The sequence below is a fragment of the Typopeltis vanoorti genome, chromosome 1, assembly GCF_054136105.1.
Source record: "Typopeltis vanoorti isolate ZY-2024b chromosome 1, IOZ_Tvanoo_1.0, whole genome shotgun sequence".
Taxonomy (NCBI): Eukaryota; Metazoa; Arthropoda; class Arachnida; order Uropygi; family Thelyphonidae; genus Typopeltis; species Typopeltis vanoorti.
The window spans coordinates 160,678,437-160,694,912 of record NC_143549.1 but is presented as its reverse complement, the minus strand read 5'-3'; the positions used below and the strand labels follow the sequence as shown (position 1 = coordinate 160,694,912).

Here is a 16,476-nt window from a genome sequence, read left to right as displayed (position 1 = left end):
TTGACCTTTAAGCACCCTTATAATCTAGTTTTATAAACAAATCTTTTAAATTTTCTTTCTGTTCTTGTTATCTGTAGCCATTTAGGTGGTAATCTTAATTTCATTTTAATGAGGACGTGGTCAATACTTATTTCATATCCTCTGTGAACTCTAACATCTAAAGAGAACTTTGATGTCTTTTCATTTTTAAGATAAAGTAATCTAATATTGATTTCCATCCTCTCGCTGCCCAAGGAAGAATTCATTATTTTAAGGTTATTATAAAACTACAAAGTCGATAAATTTTTTACCATTCCTGTTTAGAGTATGTTCTCCATGTATTACTATATTATTAATTTTCGTGTTTCCATTTCTTTCATTTAAGTCTCCTGCTAATATTACATAATCATTTTTGTTTATTTTATTATATATATTTTGTAATTGATCATAAAATTCAATATTATCACCTTTTCTTCCTTCTTTTCAGGCATATAAACCAATTATTGTTAAATAACTGATTTATATTGCCGGCCTGGTTGGCCGAGCGGTTAGCGTATCCGTTCTCTTGTCAGAAGGCTGTGGGTTCAAATTCTGCATGAGCATGGATGTTTGTGATTGTCTGTGGAAATACCAGTGGTGGTGGTGGCAGGTGTTAGATGGCATTGATGTAGTTGGTGGATTGAGTGGTGGAGACAGAGAGATGTAGAGTAGGTGTCCTCCCTCAATGAGTCTTCGGACTCCCTCGAAGTGTCACGTAATAATAATAACCTCTATATATCTATATCCTGCGATGAGGCTTTTGACTAAGGAGGCCTGAATAATAATATTTTTATTATTTGTTCTATTATTTGTTCATTCCATAATTTATAATATTTTAACTGTTTTGAAAGGGAATTATGAATCCAAATCATAACACCTGCTTGTGCTCTTTGGTCTCTGTCAACTCCACTGTATATTACATTAAAATTTTCAGTTCTCATGATTCCTTTTAATTTCTTTTTTGTTTCGGTGATTACTGCTATTTGAAAATTTTTTCATTTAATATTTGGTCTAATTCTATTTCTTTATATGCTATTCCTCTTACGTTCCAGTTTGCTGTATGTGTTATATTTTGTTTTACCTTTTCCATTCCAGGGTCATGTTCTATAGATTCATTTTGATTAGTTTTCTCTGTTGGCTTAGAAGTAGATTAATGTTCTTCATGTCAGGTGACTAGCCTGGCGATGGATAGTCGAGTGGAGGGCTGCTACTTTAAGGCTTCTGAATTAGCCTTCTTCCAAATTTAAACCCATAGGAGGAATAGGGTATACTGAAGGAGAAAGAGCAGATTTTAGAGGGGGGGGGGACATAGATATAGGCCAGAAATTGAAAGACCCCATAACCTTATGGCATTTCCTGATAAGGCCTTATAGGAAAGATTAAGTGAGTAGATCTTTCTCAAAGTAGAGGAAGAAGAGGATAGATCCAGCTAGGAGACCATGGGAGTGGGAGACAGTTTCCTTACAATCAAGGTGATTGCCCCTTATCCACACTCAGTATATTCAGACCACTCCACAATATCTGGTGGGAACTCTCTAGAGGTTACAGGGTCCCCCTGAAAGAATTTCTGTATTACTGTCACAAATAGCTGGATATGGAGAATCAAAACCATAATCTGACTATGGAAAGAGACTAGCGGTCCAGCAGAGCTTGACATTTGGCATTATGATATTGAGAATGACTGAGGAAAGGGCATTATCCACTAAAGGTAAGACTTGTACATGATTGTGGTCTGACTTACTGAGAGGAATAGGGACCTCAACAGTGTACCTTGATAGAACTAGTTAAGAAAGATTTAGAGCATTGAGTCAATGATGAGGAACTGTCTAGTATTCTGGTTAGTTGATGAACTGTTTGCTTTAGTCATTACTTAGAGCACATATTTTGACTTTTCTTCAGCTTGGTAATTAAAATTGGGGATAAAAAAATGATCCTTTGGAATCGGAACATTCAAGTCACCAAGCAAGATGATTGCTTTATTTTTGGGGTAATTGTTCCTAAGGGAACTGAATTTCATAAATAAGAAATGAAAGAACTCAGAGTGATTTTCCAAATTATGGGGAAGTAGAGACAGCAGATGAATCATTCTCAATAGGGCAAGGACATATTATGTCAGTGAATGCAAAAAAAAAAAAAAAAAGGCAATTGAAGGTTTGCATCCACTGGTAAGAAGCTGATAGCACCAAACTAATAGCTGATGGCTTGTATGTGTATGCTGTTATGGCAACTGAAGTTTTGATCTTTAGCTATTCATGGTATATATATATATATATATATATATATTTTTTTTTTTTTTTCCCTTTTACTATGCTGCCACATTTTTATGAGAACTAAGGCTTGGATGATCACTGTGAATTTGGAATGGAATAAGGGATGAAGGCCTTCATTTCTGTGAGGATGATTTCTGTTATGGTCTAAGCAGGTGTTTGGATCAGAAGTACTGAAGTATTATTCGGACTATGGGAAGGAATGGGAAGGAGGAATAGATGTCACAGAGGTCATCCCATTTGGCACCCTTGTATTGCCAAAGAACACGAGACTGAGAACTAGTGGATGAAAGTTGTTCTGTGACAAAAGAGACTTGTATGAGTTTGGGATCTGAGAAAAGAACATGCATCCTTCCTTCCAAGTATAAGGTGGATGCGTGTTCTTTTCTCAGATCCCAAACGCATTTTAAAGTTCAAAAGAAGGATAACCTCACTATAAGAATATTTCAACTGTAGAAAATTGAGCTCTAGAGCGAGATAGTTGAAGAGGGCAGAGTTTGAAGACCATTAGAGAGAGCATATGAAAAGGACAGGTTGGTTTGGTAAGGGGAATTTTGAGCCAAAGCTGATCATATGGGGAGGTTCGAGGTTTTACAATCTCTAGCATGGTATGTCAGTTCTGATGAATGCACAGTTACTGCTCTTGTAGTTTGGACTATTGAGGTTGCCATTTGTTCTGGTTTAGATGAGTGCAGGTGGGGGGGGGGTTGCTTAAGGGTCAAAGCTGTATAACTGAGAGGAGACCTCAACATAGCCTTTAAAGGAATGCAGAGAAGAACCGACCAGGGCTTCTGATCTAATGTCCAATCTTCACCTTCTTATGGTACACCCTGTTGGGTATCTACCTGGATACTGAACGAATGAGGATGGGCTGGCAATTTGGGATTTAGACAACCACATTGTATTCCTACTGGCCTAAACCAATATACAAATGTAGCAGAGTAGGAAGTGATTGTCAGACATACAAAAATGTTTTGGTAAAATTTGGAGAAAAGTGCAACGCTAATAATAATGGCAAATACCTGTTGGATTTCTGCTTAGGATGTGGATTGGTTATTACTAACACCATGTTCCAACATTAAAATTGATTAATTCAATCAACACTGATTGATTCAGTCAGAGAGGCATGTGGTGAGATTGTCTTGCAAGGATAGAAAAATCAGAACTCCATGGTGGACACAGGAAGTTAAAGAGGCAGTGAAGGAAAAGAAGAAAGCATATCAAAAGTTCCTGACAAATAAGTCAGCTTGTGCTCTTGGAGAATACAGAGACAAACGTAAGAAATCTAAACACTGTGTAAAACTAGCTAAACAGAAGTCATGGGAGGACTTGGGCAAGAACATAGAAAATAAATATCAAGAAGGTGGTAAGATATTCTGGAGGTTGTTGAAGAAGCTTAGAAATGGAGGAAAGAGTGCTGTAAAAGGAGTTAGAGATGATAAAGGTGATATGAAAATGGGAGAAAAAGATTTTCTTGAAGTATGGAGTAATTTGAAAAATTGCTAAATGAAACAAGCAGTAATAGCACAGTGGTAAAAAACACTCAACAGGTATACAGTCAGTTATACATATCCATACTTGAAGTAGAAAAAGCCATCAAAGGCTTGAAATGTGGAAAGGCAGCAGGAGGAGATGATATTCAACCAGAAATGCTGAAATATGGTGGTATAAAAGCTTACAGTGGCTGCACTGCATAGTTCAGAAAGCCTGGATAGAGGGACGAATTCCCGATGATTGGAGTAGAGCTCTAATAGTACCTGTATATAAAAAGGGAAATAAAACTGAATGTGAGAATTACAGAGGTATTTCCCTACTGAGTGTTCCTGGTAAGGTTTATGCAAGTATACTTGAGAGAATGGTTGAGAAGAATTGTGGAAGAAAAGCTTTGTGAAGAACAAGCTGGATTCAGGCCAAATGGAGGCTGTCAGGATTAGATCTCTACTTTACGACAGATAGTTGAAAAATCATGGGAATATAACAAAGATCTGTATTTAAGTTTTGTCAATCTGGAAAAGGCATATGACAAGGTGCCAAGAGAGAAGCTATTCAATACGCTACAGTTATATGGTGTCAGTGGGGCATTGTATCAAGCAATACTTAGTCTTTATTTGAGTTGTAAGTCAGCAGTTAGAATTCAAGGAAGTACAGGAAGATTTTTTAATGTTAAATCTGGTGTGAGACAAGGATGTACATTATCCCCTCTGTTATTCATTATCTATATGGATCACATTATGAAGGAAAGTGGTATTAAACATGAAATTGTTTTGGAGATGTTAACGTCAGCTCTTTGCTTTATGCGGATGATGTTATACTTCTAAATAAATCCGCTACAAGTCTGCAAGATTCTCTCACTAAATTGAATAACTGTTGTAATAGATATCGTTTGAAGGTCAGCAAGAAAAAGACAAAGACAATGAAAATAGGTAGAATCATTGAAAATGTCAACTGTGTTGTGCACAGAGAACCTGTGGAACAAGTTAAAGATTTCAGCTACTTAGGCACGATTTTTAGTAAAGATGATAAATTAAATATGGAAATAGACAACAGAATCAACAAAGCTGGTATGGTAGGAATTCAATTGAATAAATTCATATGGAATAAGAGAGAAATTAGTCAGAACACTAAATTAGCTGTATACAAGACAGTATTCAAACCAGTTTTAACTTATGGATCTGAGAGCTGGGTAAGAAGTAAAACACTTGACCAGAGACTAGTGACTGCAGATATGAGAGTCCTGAGAAAGATTAGAGGCGTGAACAGATATCATCAATGGCAATACCATATTAAAAAGAGGATATTAGGAAAGAACTTGACATTGTCAGCATCCAGGAATGCATTAGCAGAGCTAATCTCAGGTGGTATGGTCACTTAAACATAATGGACGAGGAAAGATTAGCAAAACAAGTGTTCTCTGCCAGGTTGGCAGCAAAATGACCCAGAGGAAGACCAAGATATAGGTGGATTGATACGGTACAAAGTGCCTTAGACGATAGAAATATAAGATCTGAGAATGTTGGAGTCTTGACAAGTAACAGACTGATTTGGAGGAAAATTGTAGATAGGAAGTTAGTAATGATGTAAAGTTTTCATGTAGTACTATCATATCTCCTGTACACCCATTGAGGGTACATGGCAGGAATTTGATGATGATGACACCAGCATATAGTTCCATGACTTGTCATAGGAAGGCATGCTACGTTATACCACCTAATGTCAACAGTACTTAATCACCATCTGCCCTACAGTACATTGTCCACCACAACTCATGTGGTATCCCACCTATCACCTACTAATAATATTTTTGTCTGTTAAATTTCTGTTTTCTCTCATCTGTTTGCCTGTATGCAGGTGGAAAAACTTATTTTTCTGGGAATTAAAAACCCTACTATCTCCAACACTAACCGACCTTCATTTGAAGGCTATTAGAGGGAAAAAAACTGTATAACATCCATTTGAAACCAGCTAACTCACCTTCATTTGAAGTTTCCTTTCATCTTGAAAAGAATCAAACATAAGTCCTTTCCATTTGTATAGCCCATGTTCCATCATTGTTCTAGCTGTGCAACATAGGCCAATTATGGAATACAGGAATACCTTGCATAGCATGGTTTGAACAGCACGTTTTCACTATATCACGATTTCTAATTTTTGACAATTAAAAAAAAATAATAACGGTACTGCATTACTGACATTCTGACTACTAAAACATCACTAGTGATTTTGCATACTGCAGTAATAGCTGTATCAATGCGTGCATACTTTAGTATTATTTTAGCTTTGGTGCAGAAAAGTTGTCATTCTAGTTTTTTTTATATATATATATTTTTTTAAATTTTTATTAGAGGTGAATTTTCTTTTATATGCAGTTATAAGTGAGAAAAGGAAATGGAACAAAGCTTATGAACTTAACAAACTTAAATAGTTAATACTAGAACAAAATCGTGAAATTATAGAGTCATGAGGAAGGAGTATCATATGCTAAAATAACATGCGACCAAGGAATGAACTAGTCATTGCTACGATGCTAATTAAGAAGAAAGATGAAATCCAAACACATGAGCACTGCAATCAGAAAATGTTCTAGTAAGTCAGATAATTCTAGTTAAAGCAGTAAATCTCTTCATCATCTTCTTCTTTTCAGCCATTTTCTGTCCACTGCTGGATGAAGGTCTCCTCCAATTCCTTCCACATTTCTCTATTCCTGGCAATGGTTGACTAATTTTTCCCAACAAAATTTTACAATTCATCACTCCACCTTCTTTTAAGCCGTCCTTGGCCTCGTTTCCTGGATGAGAAGCCATACTCGTATCACTGACATCATTTTCACCACAAGCAAGATGTATATTCTTCCTTGAAGAGTCCTTGACTCCCTGGAGTTATAAAAAAATAATAATAGTGAATTTTCTTTAAATTAACATAATTACTTTGGTGAATTTTTACCATTTTAATGCAGTTCTGTCTTTTCTGTGTGCAGTTTTGTGTTTGTAACAGAAACAAAATAAAGTAATTAAGATGATATGAACCATTAACATTAGTTTTTGATTAGTGTTTTTTCTAATTACATTTTAATTACATCTGTGTTTATTAGATTCTCTTTGTTAAATTTGAATGATGAAATATTTTTAATATTCTATCATTCAATTCACTTAAACTGCAACTGAGGTTCAGTAAAGATAATTGTCTCTAATATTATTTTTAAGGAAACATTTTTATTGAAGAATTTATTATCAAGTACCTGGATTACTTCCTGTCTTACCATTGATATATGGTGTTTTCTCGCAAGGTATGTGTGGAGTGTATGTTATTAAATTATGAGAATATAATTGCTTTTTTCCAGTGTATTTTCAGAGTACTTAGAAAAATTATTAAAATGCAATAGGATAATATACAGTAAGGTGAATTAAGCTTTTGTGCTGAATTAATTCACACAAATCACAGTAATAGATATAAATTCATTTTCATCTATTATTCCATAACAGTCCTATATCTATATATATGTATATATAGGACTGACATGAAATCTTTATATATATATATACTAGGGGGCTCTGCCTACGGTGCCCAATCCCCCCATGTTCCGGACTGGTAGGCCGGTTTTCCTTGAATTCCGATGACTCGAATCTTGAAGACTCGAATCTCAGGGTGGCTCTCGAGTTTCAAAACATTTCAAATAACTTGACAAAAACGTACACAAAAATGTTACATGAAAACGACAAAAAAAGTTACAAAAACCGTTAACCATTACACACAAAAAAACGTTACAGCCTGCATCTGTTTCAAGCCGACGTCACATCCATTTCCAATTTCAGCTTATCATTTTATAGTATAGAGTAGATTATGTTAAAGATATCAAGCTATTATATATATATAAACTTGGTTTTAATCCTATTTCCCAAGTAAGCAAACAGACAAGTAAGTCAAGTTTGCGCCTGCACGTAGTGCAAGTCTGGGTGACATAAGTCGCCCAGACTTGCATATATGTATATATAAAGAATTGAATGAGAACAATAGGTTTTGGTTTCATATTGTGAACAGTTGAATTTTATATGTTTTGTTATGATTTTTCATCGGAAAATTGCAGTAATATAGCGTATTAGTAAATGTTCGTGTTTTTAGGGTATTAGCATATTTATAACATTTTTATTGTGATATAGATATATATTACAATATATATACAAAATATACAAGTCCACAAAACATGTCTACACATGTTTTGTGGACTTGGAGAAGGCATATGACTCCAGTATAAAACTCTGGTATAAGCTTTGGCAAGTAGTACAGGAGTATGGAGTAGATGGCCAACTATTAGCCGCCATCAAGAGTCCCTGTATGAATGCCCGGAGTTTTGTGTCAGGGTAAACAGCACAGAGCCTGAACCTTTCACACTCTCTATTGGTCTCTGCCAAGGGTGTGTTCTGTCATCCCTCCTTTCCATAATTTTTATGGACTGGATTGATAGGCACAGACGAGGCAGTGAGTGTGTCAGAATTGGAAGATGTAGCATTGGACGACTACTTTTTGCAGATGACCTAGCTTTGCTTAGCTCTTCCACAGATGACCTCCAACAGACCCTGGATAGGTTTGTAGCTGTTTGTGCAGAAGCCGGGATGAAGATCAGTGTGGCCAAAACAGAAACATTTGTGGTCTCAAGACAACCATCCCAGTGCACTCTACATGTGAGTGGAGTTCCACTGAGGCAGGTGGAGAAGTTTAAATACCTTGGGTCCATATTCATGAGTGATGGAAAGTGGGATGTAGAGCTAGATACTCGAATTGGCTCAGCAAGCACAATATTGCGGGAACTTGGCAATTTGGGTATTGAAGCGAGAGTTAAGCCAGAACGCAAAGCTGGCTGTCTTCAATACAGTCTATGTCCCCATCCTCACCTATGGCCATGAGAGCTGGGTAATGATTGAAAGAATGCGGACATGAATTCAAGCAGCTGAAATGAGGTTCCTGCGAGGGGTTGCTGGGCTGACAAGACTCAACAGAGTCAGAAGCTCAGCAATTCAGGAAACCCTCAGTATTCAGCCGCTGGTTCTCTGTGTTGAGAGATCACAGTTATGATGGTATGGGCACCTGGTCAGAATGCCACAAGAGAGGCTCCCCCAGCAGGGCCTCTTTGCCAAGCCAGAGGTTGGGAGGCCAAGGACTTGCTGGATAGATAATATTCAGAACCTTGGGCGGACATGTCTGGGAGTCCCACCAGAACACCTGAGCTTGGTGGTGGAGGATCGTGACCATTGGAAGTTCCTCTTGCAGCTGCTGCCCCCACAACCCAATTAGGAAAGATGGGCCTCGAAGATGGTTGGATGGATGGATTATTGTGATATTTATTGTGATATTGTCGGCTCAACGAACAGTGATGACAGAGACCATGTTGTCTGGCAATTTGAATTTGTATTATTCAGTGCAGTGTATGCGAAATGTATGCTTTGAGAAAATTAAAGAATATGTGGAAGGAAATCGAAACTGGAGAGAGTATGTATTAAGTGTTTTGAAAGTCAGTGTCTGTTAAGTGATGAGAATGCAACAAATACTGACGATAAGATGGAAAATGATAATAATGTCAAATGTGCAGCTGTAGAAATAAAGGAGAATGGAATGGATATTCCATTCTCCTTATTAAATGTTATCCTTCATAGGATGAAGCATGAAATTGAAAACTGTAGAAGGGTCACTATCCAGACCAGTTTCGACCTTTATTGAGGTCTCTTCAATGGGAGAGCCAGACCCAGAGGTGATACCAAGGTTGAAGCAATTTTTTTCACTTGGTTAGACTATAAATTATATATTTAGTTTAATCCTTTATCCAAGTGTAAGCAAACAAAGTTTGCCTGAGGTATCTTCAGGACTGGAGCAACTCGTGGCAAAGGTAGACAAACTTCACATCACTTGCCTTAGTGTTCCATAATGCAAAGAACATCTCCTTGCAGACATGTATAATGCTCTGCATTATACATGTCTAAGGGTCACTACCATGACCGGTAGGAAGGGTCACTACCATGACCGGTAGTACCTCAGCAAAGGTAGGTGATTGTAAGTCTCCTACCTTTATTGAGGTCTGCTCTGGGTCTGGCTCCCACTGAAGAGACCTCAATAAAGGTAAAACTAGTCTGGGTAGTGGCTCTTCCTATAATGCATAGCATTATACATGTCTGCAAGGAGATGTGTTTTGCATTATGGGATACTAAGGCAAGTGATATGAAGTTTGTCCACCTTTGCCATGAGTTGCCCCAGTCCTGAAGATACTTCAGGTGCAAATTTTGTTTGCTTACACTTGTATAAAGGATTAAATTAAAGATATAATTTATGTAAAGGAGTTGTTATAAGAGGCCAAACTGAAGAGCGGGAAGGTGAAGATTGTAAGTCTTCTACTATGCTATAATAGAGGCGAACTGAGGAGGAGAGCATTGATAGGCAATGAGTCTGTACATAGATTGTGCAAAAGGAATGATGTAGAATTTGTGGATAATAAAATTAGTTTAATCCTTTATCCAAGTGTGAGCAAACAAAGTTTGCGCCTGAAAGTATCTTCAGGACTGGGGTAAGGTGGTACAACACTAGGGCAACTCATTGCAAAGGTGGAGCAAGATACCAACACTTCTATCTCAGTATCTCCTATAATGCAAAACACATCTCCTTGCGGATATGTCTAATGTTATGCATTAAGGGAAGGGCCACTACCCAGACTAGTTTCAACCTTTATTGAGGTCTCTTCAGTGGGAGCCAGGCAGAAGCATTAGCAGGTCATCTCTACCTATAGGAGTTGCCAAATGGTTACCATTTGGCAACAATTTGTGGATCTGTGGTGTCTGTTTGATGGAAAGAAGGATTTGTACAATGGAGATGGACTCCATCTGAATGGTTTTGGTGTTAGGTGCCTGGAGAGAGCTTTGTTCACCGAGCATGCTCACGTACAAATTCAGGGAAACTTAAGTAATTAGGGTAGAAGAATGTGAGTTTGTGTGAAGGCACTCATGAAGTGAATGAGTATGAGAATGACCAAGTGAGGAATCTAGTCTAGTCTCTTAAGCAAAAATACTGAATAGGTTAGTCAATTCAGAAAGTAAAGGTGGGTGGGGGAATAAAGGTATGTTGCCATTTTTATTTACTAATTCCAGAAGTATCAGGAACAAGAGGGAGGAATTTTTGGCATTGGTTAGTGCAACCTCGTCAAAAGTTATAGGCATTGGTGAAACTTGGCTAACAGCAGATGATGTAGTTACAGGGATTGAATGTGAAATGTTTGGTATTTTCAGGGAAATATTTACAAGGCAGGATGGAGGAGTACTGCTGATGATAGCAGATGAATTACAGCCAAAAAGAATAGGAGACAGGTGGGAGGTGGCTGTTCATTTGAAGCAATCTGGTGTGAGATTAAGACCAATAAGACAAAATATACAGTTGGTTGTTGCTATAGGCCAGGGATTTCCACAGATGATGCCGGGGGAAGGGAAGGGTGGAGTAGGAGTGATTTTATATGTGCTAGGAATCACTAGAAATGCTAAAAATCATTCCTACTCCACCCTTCCCTTCCCCCCTGCATCACCTTTTATGGCAGATACGTGGACGATATTCTGTGCATTGGTAATCCCACACACACATCACCACCTTAAAAACATCCCTAAATGGTTACAGCAACAGACTAAAATTCACCACAGAAACCGAACCGAACAAATCCATCAATTTCTTAAACTTGACATTAACCAGAACACACAACAAAATAGCCACGAAAATATACCACAAACCCTCGCACATCGGAAACTACCTCCATTTTCACTCATACCATTCATATTCTGTTAAAAAATCTGTCATCTTATCACAATTCATAAATGCTTACAAATTTTCAACCAATCAGAATAGTCTAAATGCAGAAATAAAAAAACTAACACAGATCTTCATAAATCGCAACTATCCTACACAAATGATTAACTACGCAAACAGGATGGCAAAAAACCACCAAAACAACCCAAGTACCAAAACAAACTTCCCTACACAAAAAATTATCAAACTACCATACACCCAAAACACATACAAAGCCTATAAATACATCTTCAAACATACTGACTACAAACTGATATTCGCCACAAACCAAAAACTGGCAAATCTCCTAAAACCCACCAAACCTCACACACAGAAAGAAATATTTGAACATCACAATGTAGTCTATAAATTTCCCTGCCAAAAAGACTGTGATATCACCTACACAGGTTCCACCATCAGGTCTTTATGGACAAGACTACAAGAAAACTTCCGTGATTGTAACATCCCTATTCCTGAACATTTAAACACTAAAAAACATAACATCAAAAAGAAAAATCAAATACAAAGCACAGGAAAAACAGAAATAGCTGTTCACTCCCTTGAACAAAAACATGCCCCGCAGATCGACAAGGCCATCATAGTAGACAGACAAGAGACAGTGAAACAATGCTTAGAATATCGGAAACAATAGCCATAAAATGTGATGCGAACTCTATCAACGTACATAGGCCCTTACATAATCTCCGAGGTTTGGAAGCTTCACAACATAAAATTGAGGTCACAATACCGACCAATAGGTGATAACACAAACACTTCAAAAACAGAAGCACCTACCCGACCTGACATAGCATCCACTTTCCCAATGTGTTTCAGATGACGACCAAAAATAGTTGAAACGGACTGCACCCCATCAACCCCCTTTTCCCCTTCCCCCTCCCTATATAAAAAATCAACCCTTTCACCTTTTCCCCACCCTATATAACATAATAATATAATATATATGTTTATATATATATTACTGGGAAAAAACCCAGGTTTTGCTAATTTAATTCTCCCAAATTGCCTCCCCCCCCCCCCACACACTCAATAGTTTTCGGACATCGCAGAAAGAAGAAAAGCCGCAACACCCAGGAAAAGGTATGTGTAAATTTCTCTTCCTTATGCTACATATACTTTTTTGGTAAATTTACATCTACAATGCCCTAATAATCCATGAGTAAATAGCCAATGACATTTAAACAGGGGCACTCCTAAACTGAAGCAGGGAAAATAGCCGTAATTATAATAGTTTATTAAGAGGAGTAACATGGGAGTTTTCCCAGAAATAATATACACTATGAGTACAGATCGAGTGATTATTGTTGGGGGGGGGGGGGGATCTTCAACTATGGAGATATAGACTGGAAGGAAGAAAGATCACATGGCAGGAAGGAAACAGAATTTATTCACCTGCTGAGGGATAATTACTTAATGCAGCATGCGATGGAGGGGACTAGGGATGGGAGAATATTGGAACTGGTTATAGTATCAGAAGAGCTATCCATAACCAAGGTGACAACATTGCCTCCAATTGATGAAAGTGACCATGCGATTTGACTTGGAAGATTGTAAAACATGAGGAATATTCTGTCAACAAGGGGTATTTGTGGAACTACAAGGCAGGTGATTATGAAATGCTTAGGAAAAAGCTTAAATCTGTACCATGGCATAAAACACTGCAGGGTAAGGATGTTAGTAATGCATGGGATATAGTTAAGAGTCATCTAGAGGATGCAGTATTAAATTGTATACCTCGGGTAAGGAGGGTTAAACGAGTAGGAGTTAGATGGATGAATAATATCATTAAGCACGAGCTGCAGAAGAAGAAGAAAATGCTGTTGAGGGTATATAATGGGAAAGTGACCAGCAAACTCATGAACAGTGCAAGGCTCAGGCAAGAAAGGTGATCAGCATGGCAAGGAATGCAAAATCAGATTATGAGAAGAATTTAGCCGAGCAAGCCAATGGAAATCCCAAAGAGTTCTTTCGTTATGTGGCAAAGAGGAAGAATAACTATGGAAGATTAACCTTAATGAGTGATGGTCATGAGGAGAAAGAAGCAGATAAAATATTTGAATTTCCTGAGTGACCACTTTGCAAGCATATATCTTCCTAGTGAGGTTACTGCTTTAACCTATGTGACAGACACTAATATGGGAACAGAGGTGGATGAATTGGAGGTTCTTTGTTTATTACAGAATATCAGTGTAAATATAGCTGTGGGATTAGATGGGATATCAGCTTGGGTTTTGCGAGAACGGTATCAGCTTGGGTTTTGCCAGTTCCCTTGCAAAACCCAAGGTTTTGCAAGGGAACTGGCAATACTTTTGACTAAGTTGTTTAATTTAAGTCTTAGCTCTGGTAAAGTTCCAAGGGAGTGGAAAAAGGGCAAAATTATTCTTTTGCATAAGGGAGGCTCTTAGACTACAGTAGCAAATTATAGACCAATCAGTATCTCAGGTGTAGTGATAAAAGTACTAAAAAAATTGGTAAAAAAGAGAATTCAAGAATGGGTAGATAAAAATATGATACTGTATGAGGATCAACATGGCTTTGTGAAGGGTCGGTCATGCCTTAGTAATTTACTAACTTTCTGTAATAGAGTAACAGCCGAGTTGGATAAAGGAAATGGTTATATGATTCCACTGAATCGATAGATACCACATAGAACTTTTTTTATGCAAATTAGAACAAATGGGGATGGATATGACACTGCTTATGTGGATAAGAGGGTGGCTGCTTGACAGATATCAAAAAGTGAGATATGAAGGAGCAGAATCCAGGTGAAAGCAGGTGATTAGTAGTGAGCTGGAAGATTCAGTGCCAGGACAATTGCTGTTTAATTTGTACATAAACGATATAGGAAATAACTTGAAAGGAAATATTCAGTTGTTTGCTGATGATGCAAAATTAGGTAGAGTAATAGTTAACAAAGCGATGTGGAGTGCTTGCAGGATGATTTAAATAGGCTGTCAGTATGGGCAAAAGTTAATGGGTGTCAGTTTAATGTCGAGAAATGTAAAGATATGCATTTTGGGATAAATAGATTACAAGATGTGTATTACATTGATGGCATTGTATTCCAGGAAATAGATGAAGCTAGAAATTTAGGGGTGGTAATGGTAGACAGAGAGTTAAAGTTTAGAGGATATATTGCTAAGTTTGCTAAATTAGCCCATAAGATTACTTGGCTGTGAATAACACTTTCTTTCACTACGTGTTATTCCCGCTTCCTATGCAGGATCTGCATGTTACTTAGATGCGACTTCTTGTTAGTATCACTCCCAACCGACCTGTCGCCTAGTCTGCCACTGGGGGGATATATTTTTGACTGTAGCAGCGTATGTTCACGGGGCCGGTTTGCCTGCTTGCGGGATGAAAAACGCCAGATAAACTGGCAGAAAAAACCCTACTGCCCGTGCCCAAGACCGGCTAACTTGGCTATGCTGAGGAAGATCCTCAAGTTCCTCACATCTTTGACAGGAATCGAACCTGGGACACTCCTTCCCCAGGCATATGGTTGCGAAGCGCAAAGCCTCTAGACTAACCGCACGGACCTAGTGAATAACCCATTAATAAGTAGAAATAAGCGCCTTCGTAGCACAATTGGAAGAACGACAGTATGCTGCTCCCTTCAATTGGAAAAGGCCTAAGTTCGAGTCTTGTCATGATGGGAGGAATCTTTATATGGACTTTTTCAATCGAAGGTGAGTTAGCCGATCTCATACGGAGGTAGCAGGGTTTTCCCCTCCCGGAAACTTGGGTTTTACATCCCGCATACAGACAAATCGACATTTCAGAACACACGCATTTTACAGACAAAAAATACTAGCTGTAGTGGTGGTGAAGGGCAGTAGATGGTTCTGATGTAGATGATTGGTAGTAGAGGTTCGGTGGAGACGGCGAGTTGTACAATAGGTGTCGTCCTGCGATGAGTCTTCAGCCTCCTTGGAGGTGTCACGAAAATAATAATAAGGAAATTGTCATTCCTCTTTATAAGGCCTTAATATGCCCACATGTGGATTACTGTGCTCAGAGGAAGCGGTGGAAAGTGGCCTGCTGAATGTTCCCTATGAGGAATAGATTGAAGGTGTGTGGATTGCAGAAGTTGGTTGATAGGAGAAAAAGAGGGGATATGATGGAAACATTTAAGTTGTTTAAAGGGTTTTATAGGATAGATGCCAGGGAAATGTTTCAGCACTTGACTAGAGGAACCAGAACAAGGGATCATTTCTGGAAGGTGTGGTCAGTAGGGTTGTGAGGACTAGATTTTTTGCTTGGAGAGTGGTGAATGAGTGGAATGGGTTGCCACAGTCAATTGTGAGTGCTTTGTCTGCTAATGGGTTCAAGGAGAATTATGATAGATTGCATTTCTCATGATGAGTCTTCGGACTCCATGCAGGTGCCCTTATAATAATAATATATAAAAGTGCCTCTGTAGCTCAGAGACAAAGCCTTTTGGTCAATTTGCCATATCTCCAAGATATGGCAAATTGACCCCATGAACACACTTATACAAATCTCGCACTGTCCAGCCTGAGATGTGAATCATGCTTTGTCCACGCTGTATCCACACTGTACTGTATATGCTACCCACCCATTTGTCACTTAGTAGCCATCTCAGTTATTAGATTGACTGTTGTGATGTCTCAACAGTCAATTAAAGTAACCCTTATTTTACTTAATAATGGCCCCAAAGTGCAAGAGTAGTGATGCTGGCAATTTGGATATGCCAAAGAGAAGCTATCTGTAAAGTGCTTCCTTTAAGTGAAAAGGTGAAAGTTCTCAACTTCATAAGGAAAGAGAAATAATTGTATGCTGTGGTCTTCAAGGCTGGTCGTACCAGCCTTGAAGATGATCCATGTGTGAAGGACGTGCAAGAAAT

The 16,476-nt window shown here is 38.2% G+C and overlaps 1 protein-coding gene across 1 annotated transcript in view; it reads left to right on the top strand.

Moving 5' to 3' along the window:
- LOC150110585 (FIGNL1-interacting regulator of recombination and mitosis-like) overlaps positions 1-16,476 on the top strand; it is a 390,780-nt gene that overhangs the window by 243,853 nt on the left and 130,451 nt on the right. The window contains exon 14 of the mRNA XM_090399827.1: positions 6,986-7,068. Coding sequence (XP_090255953.1) covers positions 6,986-7,068 — 83 coding nt within the window. The remainder of the gene's footprint in view (positions 1-6,985; positions 7,069-16,476) is intronic.